The sequence below is a fragment of the Ochotona princeps genome, chromosome X (genome assembly GCF_030435755.1).
Source record: "Ochotona princeps isolate mOchPri1 chromosome X, mOchPri1.hap1, whole genome shotgun sequence".
Lineage (NCBI taxonomy): Eukaryota > Metazoa > Chordata > Mammalia > Lagomorpha > Ochotonidae > Ochotona > Ochotona princeps.
Genome location: NC_080865.1, coordinates 80,199,399 through 80,226,547, shown reverse-complemented (window position 1 = coordinate 80,226,547; position 27,149 = coordinate 80,199,399). Strand labels below are relative to the sequence as shown.

The following is a 27,149-nucleotide window of genomic DNA, read 5'->3' as shown; positions in this document are numbered from 1 at the left end:
TCTTTTTGTTTTTGTTTTGTTTTTAAATAAACCCTTTGAATGGTGGTGTGTTTGTGTGCATTTTTCTGAGAGTCAAATGCCTTCCCCTGCTTCTGAAAGTGACTGGTGAACCAAAAAGTTTAAGAACTTTAAAACTTTAGAAGTCCTTTTCCTTCTTTTTTTTTACCTCTGTATTTCTGGAGTACTCTAGTGTGTCCTATGTATCATTTATCTTTCAAATAAGTATTTCACAGATTCAACAGTCTCAAATCCATCACTAAACTTTTCACCCATTTCTTTATTCTCCTACCATACACACTTTCATTTAAGTTTTCTTTGTTTTTTTTTTTTAGATTAATTTATTTGAAACAGTTAAAGAGGGAAAGGAAGAGACAGAGAATCTATCTTCCATCTACTGTTTGCTGGTTTATTCTCAACTGCCCACAATGATTGGAGCTGAGCTGCTCAGAAAGCCAGGACTCAGGTGGTAGAGCCCCGAGCACTTGAGTTAACCCCACTCCTTTCCTGGGCATATTGATAGAGAGCTAGATACGAAGTGGAGCAGCCGGGACACAAACTGGTGCTCCTATGAGATGCCAGCACTGCAGGCAGAGGCTTCACTTGCAATGCCAATGTTATACCTCCTATTCTGAGCCTTAAAGAGGTAGAGAATGAGTCACAGACAGCTGTTTTTCTCATCTGCTGGTTACTCCCCAAATCCTTGTAACAGATCTGGCTAAGTCAGACTGAAGCCAGTAGTTGTGATCACCATGAATCTGGAGCAACCGCAGTGGTTGGGATGTGGGGGCGATGAGGGGGTTTGATAAAATACAGAAGGGGGCATCTCAAGCAGTATCTTAACCTCTGGCCAATAGCCAACCCTGAGATTGATTTACTAAAAAAAATTAAAGCTATCAAAATGTCTCCCTCCCATTCCTTTCCTTTTTTTTTTTTTTTTAATTCTATTTGGACTTAGTTTACAGTATCACAGACTCTCCTTGAAACTGTAACACTTTTGCGGACACCATAACAGAGTGAATTTTCAAACAAGCTCCAGCTATTCGGAAGTCATAGGACGAGACCACTTATGCTTTACGGCAGGTGAGGGGTATACAAAGTGTGGGGGTTTTGGCTTGCCTCCTGGTCACTGAGAACCATGAACACTAAGAGGCTTTAAGGATTTCAAACTATTGATCAAGAATACAAATATTAAAATACACTCAAACTTGCTTCCAGAAAAACAGTAGCAATGACTTCTAGCCTCCCCTCCTGCCTTTCCCAGCTGCTCAAATGGGAAAGGCCATTTTCCCAGAAGTCCTTGCGTTTCCGGTCGCGTTCCTGTCAGAACGCCACCGCTTGCCGCCATTACCGGCGTCAAGCAGAACCACTGACGTGACGACCTTGACGGCGTAGGCTTCCCTCTCCCAGAGAGAAGCCAGTGGCCAAAAAGCTGAGATTAGCCATCCCGCTGCCCCACTTCCCAGCTCGGTGACCAAAGCAGCATAGGAGAAGGTCTGTGCGGGGGGTGAAGGGGCTCATCAGGGGAGTGGCGAAATCTAGTCAGCGGTTCTTCCGCCATCTTGGTAACGGTTCTGTCGAGCGCTTAGCCCATCTCAAGCGCTTCAAAATCACTGAGCCATGATGCAGGCAGGCAGCATGGGTAGGGGGGACAGGCAAGAAGATGAGAGATCGGAAGAAGATAAATCACAGGCTAGCGGATGTGACTTGCCTTCGGATGAGTTTAAAAATGCATGGCTACTGCTGAAAGATCTCCATGAGGGAGAAGTTTACCGTTTAAAGGCAAAAGTGAGAAGGCTTAGGAAAGAGAGGTTGGCAGCAAGGCAGGCTAGCAAGAAAATCACAGAGAAAGAATTTTACGAACAGCAGAAAGTTCTTGGTGATGTTATTGTTGAGTTACGACAGCAGTTGAACTCAAAAGTTTGTATCAACTGTTCAGTCAATGAAGCACTTAGCAGTAAGCTCCAGCAAGACCTGGTTGAAATACAGGAGAGTAATCGTAAATGTATCGCTGCTCTCACTGCAGAAAAAGAGAAGTTAATGGAAGAAAATAAAAGGCTTGCTGAAAAGCTGAAACTAAACCAGCAACAGTATCAGATCACATTTTCTGATAGCGATGAGGCTGAGGATGTCTTTCCTTGTACCCAAAAGAATATTCCAGTCTTTATAATGAAAGAGCCTCCAGAAGGAGCTAAGATTCAACTACCTCTGAGGCGTAGAAGGCTGATACATGCTGAGAAGCCAAAATCTGTCATAGTCCGTTCTGACAAGCCAAAACCTGTCACAGACCATCCCGACAAGCCAAAATCTGCTGTAGTCCAACCCGACAAGCCAAAACCTGTCATAGACCATCCTGACAAACCAAAATCTGTCGGTAGAAAGCAACAGCATAAAAGTCCAGACTTTCCAATTCCATTCCATAGTCAGGATCTCTTTGAAGTACCCGAGACCTCCATGGAGGAAACTTCTTCTAATATGAATATGCCTGTCCCTGGAGGCTCTGCCAATCAAAAGTCATGTTCACGTTTTTCCTCAAACACACCTGGTCCTCAGAAGGGGGGTAGATTTCTAGGTGTGGTCACTTCTCCTGGAGATAAGCCTAAGCAGCTTAAAAAGGAAACTAAAACCAAAATACCAAAAGTCTCTACACAGCAGTATGATAGTCCAAAAGACTTTTCGTGGAGTCTTTCTAGTATCTCAGGAGAAAATTTACCTAGTGACATAGTATCTGAAACCTCAGAAGAAAACATGCCCGACTGTAACAAAAGTCCACTTTCAACTGCCCTGAGAAAGGACACACACTCTCCATCTCTTGTTGATAATACTGGGAAATCTACTGGGAAAAAAAGGTTATCTAGTGTTCATAATTACAATATTGGATTTGCAGTGAGAGATAGCACTAGCCAGAAGCCTTCTAAGGAGGAAGCTGCCTTGAGTGCCGAACAACCTTCATATTTAGGTTATAGTGTTAATAAGCCTCAAGAAGACTATGAAAGTCTGTTTCCTGGCAGTACAATAAAGAGAAAGAGAGCATGTCCAAAAAGGAAGCGAAGGTAGTTTCCCTTCAGCTCCAAAGGAAAATGCCATTGTTTTTTTGAAAAGGACAGTCTTCCTATCAACTCAGACTATACAACATCTGACTGATTCCTTTTTTCAGGATCTAGAAAAACATGGCATGAAGACTTGAAAAAATGTTTGGCAGATGACTCTAAAATTCTGAAACAATTTATTGATAAAAGGTAGTTATAAATAGGTGAACTTTATTTGTTAGTATTTGTTAGAATCCTTATATTTCCATATAAAAGTGTACAGATAGACCATCAATTCTGTTGACACTGAAGTTACTATTGTAATGACTCAATTTTTAAGAAAGCCGAGAGAAAACCAAAAAGGCTGTGGACTAGTAAGAACATAATATTGCAATATACATAAGAATAACTAAAATATAATATTTACTGGACATGACAACTAAAAGGCAAAAGGAATGAACTTTGAGAACTTCAACTCATATGTACATAGATGAATTAAAACAATATTTACCAGACAAGCTAATCTGAAAGCATCCATTTAGAAGAGTCCAAAAGCAGTTTTCAGAATAAAATGAGTATGACTTTACAGATACCTAGTGTGACAATACTTTAAAAAGATAAAATGACATATGACCCAGACTGTATTAGTTATCAAAAACATGACTTTTGAAAAAGCAAGAGCAGAAGACAGATCAAATACTTGGCAGTGTTCTGTTACTGAGCAAGCAAGGTCAGCATCCACAAACATCTATAAGAACAACTATAAAGTCTTCAAGAAATGCAGTAGTTATGGTTTAACCTATCAGGTTAAACATTGCAGCCAGACTTGTCACTGGTGAGTATTGTATGTACAAGCACACATGCATGTGTGTGTGTGTGTGTGTGTGTGTACTGAAGTGGAGGAGTGAAGTGATAGTCATGAATGTATCTCTTTTTCCTCCTTTGCTGTTTGTCTCCCCTATATTATTATTATTATTATTATTATTATTATTTTGGCTATAGGAGTATTCAAACACTATTATTTTTCAGCTCCTTTTTCCCTGTTCTCTTTTTTGGGCAGCTTTTTTTAAAAAAGTAGATGCATTGAATTTTTTAATACCATAAAGTAACTCATTTAAAATGCACAATACAATTTTGCATACTTTGTAAATTATTCCTTTATTATTCTATAATATATTTACAAAATTGTAAAACCATCAAAACGTTTATGGAATTTTTGATAATAACTCCCTTGTCTTAAAAATACCTCATAAGGGTCTGGCACAATAGCCTAGTGTCTAAAGTTTTCACCTTGCATGCCTAGGATCCCAGATGGGCACTGGTTTGTGTTCCCAGCGGTTCCACTTCCTATCCAGCTCTCTGCTTGTGGCCTGGGAAAGCAGTAGAGCACAGCCCAAAGCCTTGGGACTCTGCACCTGTGTGGGAGACCCGGAAGAGGCTCTAGGCTCCTGGCTTTGGATCGGCTCAGCTCCAGCCATTGTGGCCACTTAGGGAGTAAAAGAGCAGATGGAAGATCTTTCTCTCTGTAAAAATTGACTTTCAAATAAAAAAATAAATCTAAAAAAAAAGAAAACCTCATGAACATTTGTCATCAATTCCTACACTGTTTCACTTTTAGCCTTGTTAATTGTGGCTATACTTGTTAAATGATTCATCCTAGAATGAAACTTCTCTCCTTTTACTATTTTTTTTTTTGTGAAATAGTAAAACTTACCACATCGCTCCAATATCAATTTTTAAAAGATTCGTTTAAAAGAGTTACACAGAGAGAAATAAAAAGATATTCCATCTCTTGGTTCACTCCCTAAATGATTACAATGGCTGGGGTTAGGCCAGGAAGAAGCCAGGAGCCAAGAACTTCTCCAGGGTCTTTGACACAGGTGTCAGGGGCCCAAGTACTTGGATCATCTTCTACTGCCTTTCCATGTACATCAATAGGGAGCTGTATTGGAAGTAGAACAGCTGGAATTCAAACTGGAGGCCATATGGGACACCAGGGAAGCCAGCAACATAACCTACTGTGCTACAATGTTAGTTCCATAATATCTGATTTTAAATTTACATTGTATCTTCCTAGAACTTAAAGATATCGTATTATGTTTAAAGGTTTAATGAATGTAGCTTAATTTAATACCTAGTAATTTATTTTAATTAATTAGCTAATTTTATTATCTATTTCTTCATTATTAAATAGTTAAAGCCAGTAATATTTGCTAAAAAAAAGAAGAATAGAAAATGGATAAAACAATGATTTCGATGACAAGAACTCAGGTATGTATGTTTGGGACACCAGTGCAGAGAGCAACTTAACCCAATGCACCACAATATTTAACTAAATTTACATATTTCTTCAGAGAACTTAAAGATTTTACATTGCTTAAATATTTCATTAATGTATCTTAGTTTATTTAATGTCTATTTTAACTAATTAGCTACTAATTCTATTATCTGTATCCCTCATTGTTAAATAAAGCAGGTAATATTTATTTAAAAATAGCAAATAGATAAAACCAAATAGATAAAACCATGACTTTAGAGACAAGAACTCAAGTATGTTTGTTGGGACATGAGTGCACACAGCAACTTAACCCACTGCACCACAATGCAGCCCCGTAATATTTGACAGTTTACATTGCATCTTCCCAGAACTTAAAGGTTTTATATTAAGTTTAAATGTTTAATTGATGTATATTAGATTTTAATATCTTTTGATTCTTAACTAATTTTATTATCTATATCCTTCATTATTAAATAAAGCTAGTAATATTTACTTTAAAAAGAAGAATAGAAAATGGATAAAACCATGACTTCAGTGACAAGAACTTAGGTATGTTTTTCATTAAATTTTTAACAATCTTCATTCTTATATCTAGTTTTGAGCAAAAATGTAAATAAAAGGAAGGAAAGGTTGGGGGGATCATTTTAAGTAAATGTGGTATTTGAGAATAAGCAGTCTGATTTTTACTTCCAGGTGTGCTCCATTCATGGTATAAGAACTGAACATGACACCAGACGGTACTGTGGAGTGATGCCGCAAAGACAACGATGCATTCCCGACCACTTGCGAGCACTTCCTGTCTTTCTGCTTATGCTTTCTAAATCCTGGGTCATGTAAAGCTAACGTTTTAAATATGAAATCTGGTTATTATTATGTCCTTCTCATGGGTCGTTGAATAAGTTCCATGCATAAAAATAAATATAAGGTTATTCCTTTATCTCAGAAATGATTTTTTTTAATTTTTAAAAATTATTTGGAACAGTCAAACCTGCACACACTGATATGATATGATCCTATCTTCAGGTTTATTTTCTGAAAGTTTCTTATTTGAAAGGCATATCTCTATACAGAGAGAGAGGAAGAAAAAGAAAGATCTTCCACCCACTGGTTGATTCACTAAATGACTAGGGCTGGGACAGGCTGAAACCAGGAGCCCAGATTTCCTTGAGTTTTTCCTATAGCAGTGGCAGGGAGCCACATACTTTGGTCATCATTTGTTGCCTTCCTCAGTATTTTAGGAGGAAGCTGGATTAAAAATGGAACAGCTGGACTTAACAGCACTCAAGTGGGGGATGCTAATGTCTCAAGCAGAGGCTTTAACCTCAGAATGCTCTAAGATTCATTTTAAGGAAGGTTGTATAGTCAGTATTCAAAGACCTGTTTCCAAGATACTTGTTTCCTATTTACAGAAAATGGTCAAATACTTGTATGAATCTCTGAGTAGCTACTATAATCAATGTTGGATTAGTCTATAAACTCACCTTCAGATATCATTTTTACTATGTATAGGTAGCACATCAACAGACTTCTGATTTCATACTGATCCAGCCGGTTATACTGGGAGACACTATTCCTTGTAGAACTCTGCCGCGCCTGTAATATAAGGACCAGACATTTGTGAAATGGAATTACAATTGTCTTTAGCCTCAAACTTGGTAACTTTTCATCATTATCCCTATTAGAGAAGTTCTAAAAAAATATTTTATTATATCTGGAATGTAAATGGGCTGAAGTACAACTACTGGGAATTACTTTGGTGTCCACAAAGATCAGTAATATTGTGGGTTTCATTATGATTGTACATTTAATATAGGGGCTTCTACATGGGAAAGGACTGTAGGACATATGAAAGGTTAAAAAACTTTTTAAACTATAGAATATCTCTACAGGGCTCATTAAAATCTATTCTGCAATTTATAGATCAGAAAAACTGTCGAAAATGGGTTACTGATATTACAGTAAGATAATTAGACTAAGAAGGACCTTTAACAATACAACATAGCAATGCCCATATTATTTAATACCTCTTGTCAAAATATAAGAAATTAAGCTATGAAAAGATGTGATTTTTTTGAAGATTTATATGACTAGTGCTAACAGTAACCACCTAAAGTATTTACTCTCTTATTTTTGAAAAGGGAAAGAGAAGCCAGAAAGATAAGAAAAGAGAGGCAAGGAGAATTGAGAAGTATTTATTCTTTTTAAAAACCAATAATTTCAATAAGAGCTGGACTAGGAATATACTTTAACTGAGGCAGGATTTACTAAGAACTTGTATCAAACATGTATCTAGGTTCTGATCACTTATTAGCTATGTGATTACTAGCAAGCATTTAACTCTGATCTTTGTTTACTTATATATATAACAATGTATTATAAATGATGTGAAATTGGAACTTTTGAAGATAAATTTTTGCTCAAAAGGTCAAGGAAGTATATATAGTCCACTAGTTTGCAATTGGTGCTTCTAAGCTAGTAGCATTAGCTAATTTGCATACAAATTTGTGGGCCCTTTTCCAGACTTCCTGAATCTCATCATCCTGATGTACACTAAGTGAAAAATCAAAACATGTTAGAATTAGAAAACCCATAGCAGCATGTTCTAAGTCACAATTCAAATTTTAAATTCAAATCAAGATTTGGAAATTACTAATTCATATGATTCTATAATTTTACATGGCAGTGTGACAAAACTTTTATTGGTTTAAAATGAGATCTGTGCCTCAAGGCAAACACATCTCAAACTTGATTGTCCATCTTGAAACAATCTGATGGGAAGGTATTATGATTAAGTCATGCTGAGGTACTAAGATCAGTTTACAGACTTCCAGTTTCCTCCTCTCTAGTTAATGTCATTTTAAAAGGTTAAGTCAAACCTGCCAATGTGTTCTTCAGTTTTAATGACAAGGAGCAACAGATAATTACGAGAGAAGCAGAGGCAGAGAGAGGTTCCCATTTGCTGGTTGACTCCTCAAATGCCGACAACAGTGAGGAAGCTGAAGCCAGGAGCTGCAAACTTAACCTATATTAGTGGCAGGAAGGCAGCCACTTGAGCCACCTGCTGCTGCCTCCCTAGGTCTGCATCAGCAAGCTGAGTCATGAGTTGCAGCAGAGATTGAAACACAGCTACATCAATTAGGGAGATGGGTGTTTCAACCAATGTCTTAATCACTAGCTCACATGTCTACCATATTAAATATTTAAAATTTATTTATTTTTACCTGAAAAGTATATAGACATATGGAGGGTTAGTTTCCATGTGGTGGTTATCTACTCAAATGCCTCAACAGTTACAGTTGAGCCAAGCCAAAACCAGGGGCCTGGAATTCAATCTGCGACTCCCACATGGGTGGCAGCAACTCAAATATATGAGCATTCATGTGCTGCTTCCCAGGGTGCAACTGAATAGGAAGTTGAATCTGAAATAGTTGGGACTTCAGCCAGGAACTCCAATATGGGATGTGAGCCCCTTAAGCAGCAACTTAACCGCTGAGCCAAGTACTCCACTGGATATTTTAAACTTGAATCTTCCCTCTCAAGAAACAGGCTACAGTGTGCAGGTTTAAAGCAGAGTCAGAATTAGAACTGATGAAAAAATGTTTTTTAAGATATGTAGGGAAGGCAGAAAATGGCAGGCTAGGACACACCACCCTGGTTCCCAGGTGGGAGGGCTGCAGATTGCCTGGGGAAAAGGGGTCTAGGGGCATGTTAAGAGTGGGATCAGCTGAGGTCACGTCTGATGGGGAGGAATGACTTACAGGGGATTCCACGGACTGGGTCACTGCACTCGTAGGTAAGTGAGGGAGATGAGACCGGATGGTTTAGAGGGTGGAAACCAGAGGGCATGACTAGGTCAGGCCAAGGTACACACACCCTTAAGAGACCTGGACTTAGCTAAGTAGCATCATCCACTGGCACACAAAAAGCTGGGGCTAAGGGATCTACCTGGCTGGGCTTGGCTGCAGTACATACCCTCAAGTGTTGGGGTAAGGGGTGGGCCATGTCAGGCTGGGCTGCAGCACCTACCAGAATGCAAGAGAACCAGATCTGGGGCAGAATCTGTAGGGGACTTGTGGGCTCACAATTGTGGGACTCAAGCACCCACAAATTTGCATAAGACATGGGGATGGTGATGGGCTGAGCCAGGCTAGACCATGAAACTCAATAACACTCATGGGAGCTAGGGCTGAGAGGAGGCTGGGCTGGGCCAGGCTATAGCACCTGCTGTCACATGCAAAGACCAGGACTGAGGGCAGACCATGGCAAGCAGGGCTGCAGCACCCACTGCAGGAAACTTCCCTACTAGGCCACAGCTCCTGCTGGGAAGCACAAAAGCTGGGGCTGGGTGCAGGTCAGGCCAAGCAGGGCTGCAGCATTTGTGTGGGCCAAGTTTGGGACAGGTTGGGCTGGGCCAGGTCATGACCCACTTTGGCATGTATAAGAGCCAGGACAGGATGTGGGCTATGCCTGGACAGGCTAGGCTGCAACATCAGCCAATGAGAGCTGAGACTGCTGGTGGGCTACGCCAGGTTGGGTTGAAGCACCCATCAGAATGTACAAGATCCAGGGCTAGGAACAGGCCTGGTAGGGAAACTTCAGGAACTCCTCTGCTAAGCACAGCTCCCACTTGTGACTGTACTGGGCTGGGCACAGCCACAGCACCCATTGGCATTCATGTGGGCGAGATCTGGGGGCAGGCCAGACTGCACCTGCTAACACTTGTAATAGCCAGAATGGGTGTGGGACAGACTGGGCTAGGCTGTGGCACCCAGTGGGTCACATGAGAGCCAGGTCTGGGTGTGGGCCAGGCTGAGCTAGGCTGGCAGCACACACTGGCCAGAATGGATGACAATAACTGCCAGTACTCACAAGATCTGTAGCTGGGAGCTGGTCTGATAGGAGAACTTCGGGGACTTCCCTGATAGGCAGCAGCTCCCACAGGCGAGTGCAAGAGCCAGGGCTAGGTTGCTGTACCTCTTGGTGAGAGCTGGGACTTCGGGGTGGGACATCTCAGACTGGGCCACGACACTTGTGCAAGACCTGGAGCTGGGAGTAGGCCTGGTAGGGAAACCTCAGGACTCCCATGCTGGGTCACTACTTCTACTCCTTGAGCATGAGAACAGGGACTGGGGCTGAATGGGTTGCAGGCCAGCCAGACCAGCCAGGCCAGCCAGGCTAGGCTGCAGCACCAGCTAGCAAATGCCAGGACTGGGTGCAGGTCATGTCAAGCTGGACCACAGTGCCCATTCCAAGGCACAAGATCCAGGGCTAGGTGCATGCCTGGTATGGAACTGAGTTCACCCCAGAAAACGTTTCTTGGAGGACTCCCCAACAAGTTCACTGGACCCAAATCCCAAGCACAGGTCAAATCAAGGATATGTGGTCCAACCTATTAGGACTGGGCCTCCTTAACTGCTGATGCCTGTGCAGTGGACAGCATGTCCAGATGCACATAGGGGCCAGCAGGTGATATTAACTGCCATGTCAAGAGGATAGGAAGCAGAACCGGTTGGACAATTCTCCTGGCCAAGCTTTGAAACACGTTCCTGAGTCTATGGATAAACACTGAGCTGGACTTGGTCAGCAAATAGACCTTGGAAAGATTTTCTAAATCCTGTTACTACAAAGCTGACAATGCTTCATAACTATCAAAGCCACTCCAGTAACACCCTCAGAACATTCTTCTCCACATCGGGTTCCCCATCCCCAGTGCTGATGTAGTTTAACAGCAAGGAGTGGCTCCCTCTCCTTCCCTTATTCCAGACCAGGAGAATAAAACAAAAAGAACTGAAATATTGGTCCCACCCACCTTCCTCCATACCTGGATCCCACCCTAACTGGAGTCCCACATGGGCATATTCTCAACTATGTAAACAATGTTAGAAATAAAATAAAAAATTAAAACAAGGACTATTGAAAATGAATGCCTGATTGTCCAGAAATAGTTTAGGATATCCAAATAGCTGCTGTCAGGACACAACAGGATTGTTAACACTTCTAAGAGTTATGTCATGTTTTCTGTAGCTCTAGGATGCACAGTAGGAGAGTAAAGAGACTCATACATGTTTTTAAAAAAAAAAGACTTGTGTCCTAACACATCACTAAGGTTATCCTATGATTTTAGTATCTTACATTTTCAACTGTGTTGCCCTGATCTGGAAATCCTGTTGCTCCTTCTGGGATGAGGGACCCTCTGGAATCTTCCCTCTTCATGCCATGACCATTTGGAAAAGACACATAAGCTGGGAAAAAAAGCCAAGTTACTGTTAAAAACATGGCAAAATGTCAAAACAAATTTTTTAAATAAGTACTGGTTTAACTTAAGATATGTGGCTACTTCAAAAAGGTTGTGGAACACTGAACTAAAAGATTCGTTTTGGTGACTTAAAAGTATTTTTTGAAATCCATGCATGTTTCTTCATAAATACACTTTCCATAAACCTGTTGAAGATCCCTTGTATTACAGGGAATAGACAGTGGTCATATAAAATATAAAATAAATTAATATCAAAACACTGTAATATGCCAAGTAAAGCTTAAGCAGATTTTTTAAAAATCCCTCAAAATTTATTATCATGCATAAAATTACAAGAAATTCCTTGAGACTCATAAAACAAAGAAAACTCATAAAAATAAATAAGGAAACTTGGGTTCAGCAAAAGGAAGTGTTTTGCCCCAAATTGGTGACAGATAAGAGGATTGAAACCAATATTTTTCTCACTATCTTTATTTTCTCAGTAATCAAGCTAGGTCTTTAAGAAAAATAGTCAAAGTTTAAACAAGCTTAGACAAAACAAAACAAACAAACAAAAAAACACCTGGGCAAAGAAATGTGGCTGCAAGTGTAACAGATTTCAATTACGCTTAGTAGAGAGCATGCTACGTATAGTTTTCTATAGTTTCCTAATTATGAAATACAAAGCACAATTTCTAAAACTCAAGCAATGTACAATCTTTAAAGTGCTTAATTACCAGTATCTTTTTCAGTACTCAGACTCCCTCTACTCGCAGGTGAAGTGAAGCCACATGGAAACTCATCCCTGGATGCCTGTAACAGAATATGATACCTGTGTTATTTAAACTAATTATATGCTAGGATAGGATGTGGCTACAAGCATACTGATAGCCATGACTCTAATCAAGTGACATCGCTCTAGATGGCTGTAACCGGTGCAATCTAACCAGGGCTCAGTTCTTGGAATCAGGGAAAATGCTAAAAATAGGGGAGTGAGTCAAAGCTCTAGGTGAACTTGACCTATGAAAGAAAAGATCAGATCAGTGAACTGTTTCTGAATATCACTGTTACATGAATATGGAGTGAGCCTAGGTATGGGCTACTCTATGTTCATTAGAAAAAACCACCCTAGCACACAGGTGAATGCTTTAGCATTCACACTCCACTGACTGACAAGCTCAGGAGGTCAAGGCAAGCTTGGCGGCGGTTGGCACTGCATAGGAGGAAATTCCAGAAGAAACTATAAAGAGACATTTTTGAACCTGTGATACAACAACATAACATGGTTCAAAGTGTAAAAATGGGGCCCAGTGGCTAAATCCTTGCCTTGTATGTGCCGGGATCCTATATGGGTGCCGGTTCGTGCCCCAGCTGCTCCACTTCCCATCCAGCTCCCTGCTTGTGGCCTGGGAAAGCTGAGGAGGATGATCCAAAGCCTTGGGATCCTGCACCTGTGTACGAGACCTGGAAGAAGCTCCTGGCTCCTGGCTTCGGATTGGCTCAGCTCCGGCCATTGTGGCCACTTGGAGAGTAGGCTAGCGGACAGAGGATCTTTCTATCTTTCTGTATCTCTTCTCTGTAAATCTGCCTTTCAAAGACAAAAATTAACCTTTAAAAAAGAATACAAAGTGCAAGGGTGGTTGTGGGCTGTACAGAACAGGGTTTGGGTGGCAGAGGACACAGGGCTGGAGGAAACAGGTATTTAGCCCATCTGTTAAGTTGTCCACATCCCCACAGTGGAGTGCCTGGTTTGTGCAACTGCCTCTGGCTGCTGACCCTGGTCTTGCCAGTGCAAACCCTGGGAGGCAGGGATGTTCAAGAGACTGGATCCCAGTCACCCATGTGGGAAACTTAGTTTGGGTTCCTGGCTCCCAACTTTGGGATGGTCTGGGCTGGGCTGTTGTGGGCACGTGGAGAAAAACATCAGATGGGATTTCCCTATTTCTCTCTGCCTTTTAAAGATATCAAATTTTATTTTTTTAAAAAAAAAGATCCTAAAGGAAGAAAAACAAATACAGATGAACCATAATAAACTAAAAGAGACTCACCAAGAAGTATTTAAAGGAGATCACCAAGGGAGAGGAAAAATAGAGTCTAATTCCCAGTGCATAAAACACAAGGTGAAGAATCATTTGTCTAATTTTCATGCAGAATAAATATGTAAAAGAATATTAACAACAAAAAATCTTAAAAACCAAGGGACTCCTGGTGTTTTCTTGGACCTAATTATTGCTATTCACATTCTAGTCTATGGACCAACAGCAGCCAAAAGCTTGTTAGAAACACAAACACTCTAGTCCTGACCTAGGTCTATTGAATTAGAATCTGTGTTAGCAAATTTTCCAGGCCAGAGGCCAGCATTTGGCACAACAGATAAACAACCATGTGCAAAACCAATATTCTACTTAGGTACCAGAGTGCTTGGGTTGGAACTCCATTTGGGTTAGTTCTCCATTTCTGCTTCCTGATTCTGTGCCCACTGCAAGGCAGCAGATGATGGTTCAAATGATTGGCTCATGCCACCCACACAGGAGACCCAGATTCAGTTCTGAGTCCCTGGCTTTGGCCCGGCCCAGCCCTGAAGGTTTTGTGCACTTGGGAAATGAACCAGCAGAGAACTCCCTGTCTCCATGCCTTTCAAATAACTACCTATCTACCTACCTAAATAAGTTTTTAAAAAATTTCCCAGGTGACTAACAGGTGCATTCGAGTTTAAGAAACACTTTTCTAGAAAAGATGGCGTAAATTTTAAAATGGAGTAGAAAGTGAATTCTTAAGTTTGATACAACACAACATTTGGTTTGAGTTCCAAATGCATTCAATTAAGATAGGAGAAAACTCCAAAAGAAATGTGTTACTACTTACAGAATTAGGCATGGCTGCACAGGAATACAAGGTGTCTCGACCTGCTAATCGCTGTATATTTTCCAAAAGCAGTCCAACAAATGGGAGGTACAGTTGTGCTATTTTTGCTTGTTGGTTCTGAAAAATAATTAAAGTTTATTAGGTATATAATATGCATATATTACAGATAAACACAGTTGGTTCCAGATAGCAGTTTGAAGACCCTCAAGAAATTAATGAAGCATGAGTTCATTTACACTTAATACGAAGCTATCACAAAATTTTGTTAGCATTTAGTTATACATGATTCAGTCAACTCATATCCCTCAACATAACTACATGAAGTAAAATGTTTAACAGCAGTTGACCTATAAAGCAGGAAGTATTCTGTCTTTAGCTCCAGTGAAAGCTGAGCTTCATGCGAGCAGGGACTGTGTCAGTCTTGTTCACTGCTTCATTCCCAGTGCCTGGGAACAGAGCAGACAGTTAACACGCATTCACTGAATGAATGAATGTATGGGAAATGGGAAAAAAATGGCAAATGATTGTACTCGTGTGAGAATGAATGGACTTTTTTCTTTGCTTAAAGCTGCAATTAGAATCACATGAGCTTAGCCCTCTGTGTCAATTCTGAAACTTCAGTGACTGATGTATTTATAGGTATAGAGATACAGTTGACCACTAACACAGTCAATGTAGAATCTTTTACACACATTTACTCTTGCTTTCCTGAACTACAGGCATTCGTCATCAGCTACATACCTATACTCAAATCAGAGCAAACAATGTGATGGCCTAAGTTGTGTCCTCCCTATTTCAGGACTTGGAGAGATTTGACAAAAGACTTGAATAAGCTTTCTAGAGCAAAATGGTCAGTCTAGAGAATATAGATTATAGTACCTCACTGTTGTTCTAGTTTGAATTTATTCTAGACATCAGACATTTTTCATATGTTAAGTGACCATCTGCACTTCTTTTGTGAATTTTAAGAACCCTTACAGACTTCTTTCCAACATAACACATCGTTAACAATTGTCTCTATCCGCAGAAGGTTTGGACTCAATAGGTGTGAGCTGCTCTAGATGATGCTGATGTGCACCGTATAAAGGTTTAAAAACCCTTGTCCATTCGAACTTCCTGCCCAAGGCAGCAGTGGATCTTCCATACACCCCTGACAAATACTTCAGTCCTAACAGCTGGCCTTTTTGTGGGTTCTGGAGTTGAAACACATTGCTGTAGGTTCACCCAGCTTGGTGTGATTTTATCCTTCAGAGCTAGAAAGGTTAAGTCTGCTTTTGCTTTCACATGGAGACTCTTTTCAGGTGTGGGGACCCTGCTTTCTGCTACGGGACATGTGGATAGTTATGATATAAATCACAAGCATATAAAATTGTAAGTTTAAAAATTAGCCTGTTAGATGAAGGAAACAATATGGAAATAATAGTCTTACCCATTCTCCTAAAGCCCTTGAACCTTTTTACCCTAGTTAACTATGTAAAGATTGTCAAAAATATAATTTTAAAAATGAAGAAAAAAAAAAGAAAAATATTAGCCTGTTACAGACTTACTGAATTTCAAGCGCTGTCTGGATGCCTTAGCAGGGATAGACCAAATGATTTTTGCTGGCTTTCATGCCAGCAATGCCCCACCTCTGCTTTGGAGACTGTTACCATGAATTGTGTTAACTTGCTCTTCACAAGGGTAAATAGCCCTCGGGAATTATTCCTTTTCTAGTTTAAGGATTTGGATGTATGATTTTCTTATCACCATGATTATCCATTTGGCAGTTGTTCTATGTTTTCAATGCCTCAACTTGAGATCCAAGAGACAGTACAGATTTGGGAACTAGGTACATATAAATCCTCCTCTTCCATTTAATGGCTGCCAGACTTTGATCAATTCAGCCGCACTTTTTTCCTCAGTAGGACCTGATACAGATATTAAGGCAAGTGATGTATTTATTACACTATTTGGCAAACAGTGTATCCTCAATGAATTCTGCCTGCTATTGTTAATATTATAGCCTCTAGATAAAAGTCCATTTTTATTTTGCTATTGAATTGTCTCTAGGGAAGGAGCCAGAACAACTCTTTTCAAGTGAATGGAAACATAGGAAAACATATAATCATTGCAAAATACATGAAAGTTTTGCCTACACAAAAGACAGAAAATATTTAAATATAAGACTATTCAGGTAAACAAAATAAGGCATATCCATATGATGGGATACTTCGCAATTATTATTTTTTTAATGTTGTAGATCTACTTATCAGGACATACTGTTAAGTGAAAAAAGAAAAAGGCATAATACTCATGCACACATCTATTTCACATTTATCTCCTAGGTCTGTGTATACATATAATAGAAGTATACAAAAGAAAGGGGCAGCAGAAGTTGTTTTTTGGAGAGGCAACCTTCAGGATAAAGATAAAGTGAAAGAAGCATCTTTTTGTTTTTCACCCTGTATATGGGTCACATTTTCTCAAAAACAAAACAAAACAAAACAAAACCTAATTTTCCCACAGCCAGCTGGAAGTAAAAGTTACAATTCTCTTAGGTGTTATCATTTGTTTTGGGTACAGGAACTATACACAACCTAGCACAAGTATTAGATATTGGACATTCTTGTTCCAATTATGAAAGATGTCTCTTGGTAATTATAACAAGAGATGTCTCCAAGAAGTTTCTGAATAAACAGGGTCCTGGCTATGTATCTAGAATTCCATCAGAGGGTGGATCTGGCATTAGTCATGTGGAAGGGAAAGGGATGACCATGGAGTCTAGGCTTAAAGCATGCTTTCTGTAGGAAACATTCCCTTAAAATTTTTAACTGTTGAAGCCAGCACAATGGCTCAATTGCTAGTCCTCAGCCTGCTAGCACTGACATCTGGTTCATGTTCCAGCTGTTCCACTTCCCATCCTGCTCCCTGCTCCCTGCTTGTGGTCTGGGAAAGCAGTGGAGCACGGCCTAAAGCCTTGGGATCCTACATTCATATGGGAGACCCAGAGGAAGCTGCTGGCTGCTGGCTTTGGAATGGTTCTGCTCTGGTCCTTGAAGTCATATGGGAAGTGAATAGCAAACAGAAGATTCATTCTCTCTCTCTCTCTCTCTCTCTCTCTCTCTCTCTCTCTCTCTCTCTCTCTCTCTCTCCCCCTTTTCTCTGTAAATCTGCCTTTCCAATACAAATAAATACATTTTTTAAAAATTTAACTATTTATTGGAGGTCATATTGGAGGAATCAGTGGAAATTAAAGCTTGCAGTTCCCTTTGAACCCTTACTTTGGCAACATCATTCCTGAGAAGCATATTTTACTCGAATGCAATTGACAAATAATCTGATACCCAGGTCACCTGTAAACTCTTCAGACCAAACACAGAAAGCACGTTTTGTATCTTCATCCACTACACTAGGATTGAAACATCAGTAACCAGATCCATGAAGCAAAGTTCTTCTGGAGAGAATCCTATACTTATTTGATGCCTGTATGAAGCTTTTGAGCAAAGAGGTAAGGGCTTCAGAAGTCACTAGAAGGGTGATGAAGCTGGACATGGCAATATTTCCCATAACTGAAAATATCAAACAGGCATAGTGTCTAACATTTTAACAGGTACCACTTTGAAAGTGTGTGCTTGTGTATGTGTGTCTGTGTGCACATGCGTGCAAACAGTTTTCAGAATTTAAAATGTAACAATGTGCAAATTTGTGTTGTGAAATATTTCAATTCAATTTCTGGGGAAGACACTGATGAGATCCTATTTTCCTTCACTTTAATCTGTAGAGGTAGTAGAGAAAAATACATCTCTCTGCTTCACCGCAAGGAAGTTCATTTTGCACTTTTCCTGTGAATCCTTTAAAATTTCAGCAACAGGCATTTCCTCTGCACCACAAAAAGTGCTTTCTCCTGTTCCTCAGCAGTTGACGAGAGCTCAATAACCCCTGACATTTTTGAAAGTATGACTTAGCATGGCTGGACCGAATGACTTGCAAGTTGTCTTTTAATTTGGACTGTTATACAACAGTTAACTTGTGTTAAATCAGTACCAACATTAACAGAAAAGCACATGGCACATCAGGGAGAAAACTACATGAAGTTACAGTGTGTTGTAACAGTTAAGATGTGGCAAAAACAATGCAGACCACAGTGAGCAAGTTACATTTTAAAGTGTAGGCACTTTTACTACTCTAGGAGAAAAAAAAAAAAAAAAAAGCCAGCAAGATCTGTAATTAAAAAAAAAAATCTTTGGAAAAAAAATCTTTGTAATTAAAGAGGTATGAGAAGACGTTGCTGGCAGGCATTTTTGTATATAAAGAGCAAAGGGGTGGGGGGTAGTGCTGTGGCATAACCAACTCAGCGTCTGCCTACAGCACTGGCAATCCTATATGGGTACCAGTCCAAATTCTGACTGCTCCACTTCTAACCCAGCTCCATTCTAGTGCCTTAGAGAGGAGGGCAAGGGAGAATGACCCCCCCCGTGCTCAGAGCCCTGCACCCAAGCAGAAGACCCAGAGGAGGCTCCTGGCTTTGGACTGGCTCAAACTCCAGCCACTTTAGTCACTTGGGGAGTGAACCACCAGATGGACGACCTCTCTCTGTCTCTCCTTCCCTCTCTATAATTCTGCCTTTCAAATAAAAATAAATCTTAAAAAAAAAACCAAGCTGAAATACTATGGGGAAGAGTAAAACCCATCTCTGAATCAGCTTCCCAAAATGATCACAATAATCAATGAAATCATCATTTATTGTATTTCAGTGTAAAAACAGGAAAAAAATTGTTCATTCAGGAACAACATGCTGTTTCCCTTGAGCCATGTGATACCAGTGAAGTAAGTCAGGCCATTTGAAATCCATTTAGCTTATAGTCTACTTTTCAACCCAGAGGATTTAATGTCAGAAGATCTGTATACATTAGGGTCCTTCAAAGAGTATGCAGAAAACAGAACAAAAAAAATATAAGTTGATTTTGGTGCAAAAAACCCTGCAATTCATGCATAGCTTAGTCATAATACACCTTTCCAATACATATTTTAAAGACCCATTGTGTGGATGGTTTTAAAACAACATTTCACAACAAAATTATTTTTAATTCCATTTCCGTGAATTGTTCCTTAAGCCCAGTCACTTGTTAGAAGTGCAAATGATAGCAACTATAGCTGTGGCTTACACAAACAGATATTTTGCAACATATGTAGGGCTTACAGCCTCACCCACATCGAAAGATAGCAACACTGCTACATCAACGTTTAGCGAGAACAAAATGTTCATGTTACCTATTTATATATGATATGCTTAACATATATTACAATATTTAATAATGAATAACTATAATATTTATTTAGAAACATATATCTTTTAGAGTATATATTTAGCTTTACATTTGACAGAATATGCATGGATGCAATCCTGTAAGAGTTCTTTAAAAATTCATAATCAGCTTATGTAACTATTCTGAAATGGCTACATTGTTCTTTAAATATTTAAGAAACCAGTATTTTTGTACAACAGTTAACTTAGCAGTGTTTTTTTTAAAAGCTCATGATTAGAAATGGGGGAAAAAAAGCTTATCTGTAAAAATAAGACCTCATCAAGGCCAGCACAGTGGCTCAACAAGCTAATCCTCTGCCTGCAAGCACTGGTACCCTATATGGGCACTGGTCACATCCTGGTTGCCCCAATTCCAACCCAGCTCCCTGCTCATGGATTGGGAAAGCACTGGGGGATGCTCAAGTCTTGAGCCTCTGCCACCTATGTGGGAGACCTTTAGGAAGCTCCTAGATACTAGCTCTGGCTCGGTTTGGCTCCAGCACTTGTGGCCATTTGGAGAGTGAACCAGTGGGTGGAAGGACTCTCTCCCTCTCATCCTCTGTCTCTCCTTCGCTCTGTAAATATGACTTTCAAATAAAAATGAATAAATCTTTTAAAAAATTAACATTTCATCAATGCTCATGTACTCCTTCCTGTCAACTTCATACTAAATGAAAAATCTTACTAGACATTTACTAATGTGATGTTCACAACCATACGGACATCCTTACCTTGTGTTGGTACCTAGTGTCAAATGCATGCTTTATCAAAAGATTCTTTACAACAGAGATAGCCGTATATCTGATTTCATAATTGTCTTGAAGAGCAATGGAGGTTTCCCTCAAAAGTAGACCAACCAGGAAGTGATGCTTGCAATACTCATCTGATAAACTGTATTCAAGGCTGGAATCTGCAGTACAATGAAATGGAAAACCCATTTATAAAAATATCAAGGAAATCATAATATAAAAAGTATTGTATTTATTGCCTAAGAATCTATAATCATGCTAGCTAGAGCTATGATTTTTTATTATTAAAGAATCTGAATAATTCTTTCATTGTACATTATAAGCATGCAAAATTTCATAAGAGCTCTCATCATTAGGACTAGACGGTAGTTTAAATGATAATTTCAGTCAGCCAGAAAATCCTGAGATTCTCTTGCCTGCCCCATCCCTAGATTATTTTAAACTCTTAGCAATCTTAGGATGGAACCTAGAACAAAGTAACACTATATTTGATCATGTTTTAAACTATTTCTTTATATCTGAAGAAGTTTCATTACAATTACTCATGTAAGTAACTATTTGACAGTTCTTTATTTATCCAATTATACTTGAAAATAGGAGGAGAAACTAGGAACACCTGAACCAATCTAACAACATCGACTAAATATTTTAGTAAACACTACATATTGGCCAAAATCTATATGTAAGATACAGGAAGAAAACCAGCCTCATCTCACTCCAATCCACCAGATGAAGTCTTCACTCCCTATTCTCTTCGCAGTGTATTTGAAACCCCAGATGTTAATTTCCCTGGTTGGAATTTGCCTTCTAGCTACTCAGAGGATATGGTGATTGGGTTTAGTCATTTCAAGTATGTCATTTCTACTCTCCATATCCTCTTTCCCTACCTCGTGATTTTGTGAGGGTCAAAAAACTGAAGTACATGTTTTTGTTCTTTTTTTGACCTGTGTAGCATCTAATATAACTCTGTTTATCCAGTGTGAACTTAATAAATGTAGCCAGAGGTGTAGTTTCATTCTAAATCCTAATGAACTCCTTACCCCTTCTTTTCCTGACTTCCTCATAGCTTTCAATACATTCTGGAGCAAGTAGGTGAGCTATGCAGGTACTCAAAATGTAATAGAGGAATGGCTGAACAGGGCTGCTATGGTTTTTACATTTTTTTCTCTATTTTTGATGGCTGTGACTGCATCACTAAAGCCATCACTCAACAGATGCTTTGCTAAAAACCAAGGTGGTTGGTTTTCTCCCTGTGTTGGCCATGCTTTTTTATGAATCTCAATTACTTTGTATGCATAAGGGCCACTTACTGCCTAAGCAAGGTGGCCTTAACTGAGAAGATTTTGCAAATGCAAATGGATTTTTTTAGTTCCTGCCACACCTTCAGATATGAGAGAAGGCATGACTGAAAGAGGTACCACATGTTTCAGAACAGATTCTTTCAGCTCCACCCCATGGCAGACTACTGCAGGAACTTGTGTTCAAACTGATTTCAAGACTAGCAACACTCAAGCTTATTTCCAAAGTAAACACACTGCCTCCTAGATTTTCTGAGTACTTGAACTGAAGCCTCATTTTGGCTAGGGAGGATTTGCCAAGCAAACAAAGCCCCCATCCATCTAAGCCATTCATCAACGGTGTTTAGAGATAGCAAACTACTTTAGAGTGAACCGAGTAAAACCTACCTACTGAAGTCAAACGGTCCACCGCAAATGAAAAAAAATCTAATTAATATATGAAAAGAAAGGGAACAAATAAAAAACATAGTAACATAAGAATAGTGCTACACAACAAAGCATACAATAAAACTAGCAATGGAAATCATGAAAACATTTCATAGTTAATACATACATACTATAATTTTATTCTGCCTTTCATTTTTTGATGCTTTCAGCAGAAATGCATTCCTATTTTTTCTTAATTTTGCCTCATGTAAGATTTCAAACACCAATACATAGAGCAATTTTATCAGTATCAATATCAGCATTTAAGCAGCAATTTATGTAACACACTGTCATCATGCTATGAACACAACCCTTGCAATAAAAGAAATGGCAGAATACCATTAATGGACCCAGCTTCACACATTAACAATTCTGAGGTCACATTCAAGATGATGAGTTTAACTAGGCAGCACTACACTACACTAGCACTTATGAAAACAAAGGGGCCGAAACATGCCAGATGTTGGAAAATGCCAATACATACCTTGAACTCTCTGCAATTTAGGTTTTCCAAATGCCATTGGCAAGTTCAGAGGAATGTAATGTTCATGGTTGCAAATGGTTTGCAGAAATTCAAACTTGTATTCTGCCAAAACCTAAACAGAAAGAAATTAAACACTCACTCATATTTGGCAGGCATTTACAATTTTAATAACTAAATCATTTGTATTGATTTTCACAACAAAAGCATCTAGACTGAGATGGGCTCTGTATGCATGAGAGTTAACACAGCTGGCCTGAGACTGCTCACCTTACAAAGCACATGCTCCCAAGGTTGCTCTTTGGCTGGCATCTGGAAAGTTGGATTTTGACACATTTCCTTATCACTTTTTGCACATTGAGTGCCAGTCTGCACTGGAGTTATATTATTTCACAAACAATGATTTTACGGCAAAAACCTGTTTTGATTTCCTTCCTCAGAGTCTGGAATTTGGATGAGGCACCAGTATTCATACATGACCCAGTCCCCAACAGAAACCTCAATGCATGGAGTCTCCAACAAGCATTTTTGAACAGAACTGATGTACACATGTGGCTGTCCGTTCAGTGACGAAGGGAGAGTGTGAGCCCCCACAGGAGAGGGAAAAGCCCAGGAATCCTGCATAGGCACTGTCCCAGACTCTGCTTGATGTCTTTTGTTCTTTGTGAGCCAGCTCAGGCTCCTCTCCATGTCAGTCTGTGGATCTTAGTCCTGAGCACGAACTATATGCTGAGTTCCTGCTAGTGAACCAAACATTATATTCTTTCAAGTTCAGCTAAACTCAAAAGTACCCACATGAAAACAGCATTTTCAAATCCACCAGAAGAGAATAAATGTCACCTTGGTATCATGCACTCATGTCTGACATCCGCTACTATCATGTCCTTTTAACTTACCTTAGGATCTTTGGGACTGAATCCAGATACATAGTCATTTATCAGATTGAAAACGAATCCTCTATCCATTAGAGTCAAACAGCGCTACGGAAACCAAGAGAAAATGAACGGTTAGGTACATGATTCTGAAGGTTTGTCAGCCATATATTTTTAATATTTTAAAATTTGCTCCATACTGGAGGTGGGTGGTATTTTCAATTTCATAGATAACAAAATAAGAGCTTTCAGAGCTACAGGTGATCTTAAACAAGAAGAAAAAGGGCGAATGACTTGTCATTGGATCTGGGACACACACACACACACACACACACACCCCTGTGCTCTCGGCTTCTTTTTTTTTTTTAAAGATTTATTCATTTTTTTTTATTACAGCCAGATATACACAGAGGAGGAGAGACAGAGAGGAAGATCTTCCATCCGATGATTCACTCCCCAAGTGAGCCACAACGGGCCGATGCACGCCAATCCGATGCCGGGAACCTGGAACCTCTTCCGGGTCTCCCTCGCGGGTGCAGTGTCCCAATGCATTGGGCCATCCTAAACTGCTTTCCCAGGCCACAAGCAGGGAGCTGGATGGGAAGTGGAGCTGCCGGGATTAGAACCGGCGCCCATATGGGATCCCGGGGCTTCCAAGGCGAGGACTTTAGCCGCTAGGCCACGCTGCCGGGCTGTGCTCTCGGCTTCTTAAGGTCTATAGTTCTCTCTGTCTCCCCCGCCCCCCCACACCCCTGTGCTCTCAGGTTCTCTCTCTTTCCACACACACACATACACACGCACACTCGTGCTCTCGAGTTCTTAAGGGCTACAGTTCTCTCTCCACACTCACACATTCATGCTCTCAGCATCTTAAGAGTTGCAGTTCTCTCTTTACACACACACACACACACACACACCTGTGTTCTCGGCCTCGTAAGGGCTGCAATTCTCTCTCTCTCGCTCTCGTTCTCGTGCTCTCTATCCACACACACACACACACACACACACACACACACATCCTGTGCTCTTGGGTTCTTAAGGGCTGCAGTTCTTACACGCACACACACACACACACACTCCCTTCCTCTGTACTCTCTTGGTTACATTGCTGCATTTGGGTCAAACCTTAAAAACTCACATAGGACATTCAGTTAACTACTGAAAGTGGGGTTTGCCCATGTGGAGAATTCAGACCAAAAGGGAAGGCTTTCTTTGGGTCTGGGAAGTCTTGACCTGCTTAAACTGTCAGCCTCTGTGGCAGTCTTACTAGCTGTTCTTACTTGTCTACAGTCATCCTCCTAGTTAAGGCTCTCATTGTTTTGGCAACTCAAGAACTGCATTTAGCTGACTAGCCAGTTTGCATGCCTCTAATCCCTCCAGCCATTCAACTGATTCAGATTAATCTCTAAATTCTATCCCCATTTATGCCACCTTCCTGCCCCAAAGCTTACAATACTTCCAAAGAATGTAATGCAATTCAAAACTCCTTAGACTGACACTCATGATCTTGGATGGATCAACATACTTTCCCAGCTTTACTTTCCAATAGAGCCCAGCCCATTGGTCTATTATCTCCTCTGCATGCACCGTGATTTCTCACTTATGAGTCCTGACTCATACCAAGCTCAGCAATTCTATCATCACCTCTTCCTAATCTTGCCCATTCTTTGATTCTAGGGACCGCATAGTAGCACAGAAGATAAAACTGGAGCCTACAATACCAGCATCCCACGAGTGCCAGTTCATGCCCTGGCTGCGTCACTTTCAATCCAGCTCCCTGTTAATGTGCCTGAGAAGACAGTAGAGGACGTCTCAAGTGCCTTGGTACCTATCATCTACGTGGGAGTCACACAGTTCCTGGCTCCTGGCTTCAATCTGGTGCAGTCCTGTCCATTGTGGCTATTTTGGGAGAGATCTAACAGATTTCTCTCTCTGTCTCTCCCTTTATCTCTGTAACTCTGATTTTCAAACAAACAAATGAATAAATAAATCTTTTATAGAAATCAACATGGTCTGTCTCCTTTACACTATAAACTTCAAGTTTAAAGTCCATGGGAGGAGTCAGCTCTGTGGCACAGGAAGTTAATCTGCTATCAACTACCCAGGCATCCTGAACTGGTACTGGTTCAAGTCCTGGCTGTCCAATTTCCAATCCAGCTCCCCGTTAAAGGCCTGGGAAAAACAGCAGAAGATGGCCCAAGTGCTTGAGCCCCTGCCATCCATGTGGAATCCTGGATGGAGTCCTTGGTTTGTGGCTTTGGGCTGGCCCAACCTTGGCTGTTGTGGCCATTTGTGGAGTGAATCAGTAGACAGAATATTGATCTCACTGTGTGTGTGTGTGTAAAATTCTGCCTTTCAAATAAATAAAATAAATCTTTTTTAAAAAGTAGAAAGTCCATATGAGAAACTAGGATTTTCAGAAATCTCATCATTAATTTCCTTTTTTAAAAGTATGTTTGCTTTCAAATGCACAAAAAAAATGGCTTATGTGATACCAATCAAGTATTGTTACTTTATATAGGATATTTGTGTTCTATCAATATCCATCACACACTAACAATAACAGAACACAATAAATATTCTTTCATACATATAAAGATTTCTGGCATCTTACCAAAAAAGTTCACTCACTAAGACTGATAATTCCCACAAATATGTACTTAATATGTACTTGCATATATGTAGACTGTGGTTTGGTCACCAAAGGGGTTTAGTTCAAACACTGAAAACTCAAAAGCCAGCATGGGCCAGACAAGTGATTTAAATACATCAATAGGGTTAGGGATACAGTTAGGAGTGGTAGAAACTGTGGTGACCTGGACAGTATGAGCCACATCTAAAAGCATCCAGAACACAATATGTTTGAAAGCAGCTCATGGGGCCCAAGACCATAGCCTAGTGGTTGAAGTCCTAGCCTTGTATGCCTGGGATCCCACATGGATGCCGGTTCTTGTCCCGGTTGCTTTACTTCCATTCCAACTCCCTGCTTGTGGCCTGGGAAAGCAGTAGAGGATGGCCCAAAGCCTTGGGACCCTGCACCTGTGTGGGAGACCTAGAAGAAGCCCCTGACTCTTGGCTTTGGATTGACTCAGCACCGACCACTGTGGCTACTTAGGGAGTGAATCAGCATGTGGAAGATCTTTCTCTCTGTCTCCCCTTCACTCTGTAAATCTAACTTTCAATAAAAATAAATAAATTTTAAAAAAAGAAAGCAGCTCATGAAAGAAGCCAATTGTTGCTTCTGGCAAAACTACCTATGTGGGAGCTCTAATTTAATCAATTAGCCATTTTAGCAAGAGTGAAAAAAATCAACCTTGGCTGAATTGGCCCATCAATTGAATTAAAAGGTTATTCTGACACCTGTTTAAAGATCTAGATGACATCTTAGGGTGTGGATGACTTTGATCCTTGGCTTTCAGACTATCAGTGAAGAAGAGATTCTTATCATGTTCTAGCTGCTTGTAACTCACCTTCAGAAAGCTCGCCAAACTATAATTGACATTTCTGGACTCTTCAGGAATCTCTGCATAGCGAATAGTCACATGGGGAATTATTGCAAGAAGCAATGAATGTAAGACATGATGAAATGCTTCTGGAAATCTCTGGCCTCTGGGAAGCTTAAAACAAACAGGCAA

General features: G+C 40.1%; 1 protein-coding gene across 2 annotated transcripts in view; it reads right to left on the bottom strand.

Annotated features, from left to right (window-relative positions):
- Nucleotides 1-27,149, bottom strand: part of DOCK11 (dedicator of cytokinesis 11) — a 235,980-nt gene that overhangs the window by 93,278 nt on the left and 115,553 nt on the right. For both annotated transcript variants that reach the window (XM_058659209.1, XM_004587632.4), the window contains exons 28-35: nucleotides 26,985-27,131; nucleotides 23,539-23,622; nucleotides 22,646-22,757; nucleotides 20,420-20,598; nucleotides 14,405-14,521; nucleotides 12,277-12,352; nucleotides 11,437-11,546; nucleotides 6,786-6,897 (exon numbers count right to left, since the gene is read on the bottom strand). In XM_058659209.1, coding sequence (XP_058515192.1) covers nucleotides 6,786-6,897; nucleotides 11,437-11,546; nucleotides 12,277-12,352; nucleotides 14,405-14,521; nucleotides 20,420-20,598; nucleotides 22,646-22,757; nucleotides 23,539-23,622; nucleotides 26,985-27,131 — 937 coding nt within the window. The remainder of the gene's footprint in view (nucleotides 1-6,785; nucleotides 6,898-11,436; nucleotides 11,547-12,276; nucleotides 12,353-14,404; nucleotides 14,522-20,419; nucleotides 20,599-22,645; nucleotides 22,758-23,538; nucleotides 23,623-26,984; nucleotides 27,132-27,149) is intronic.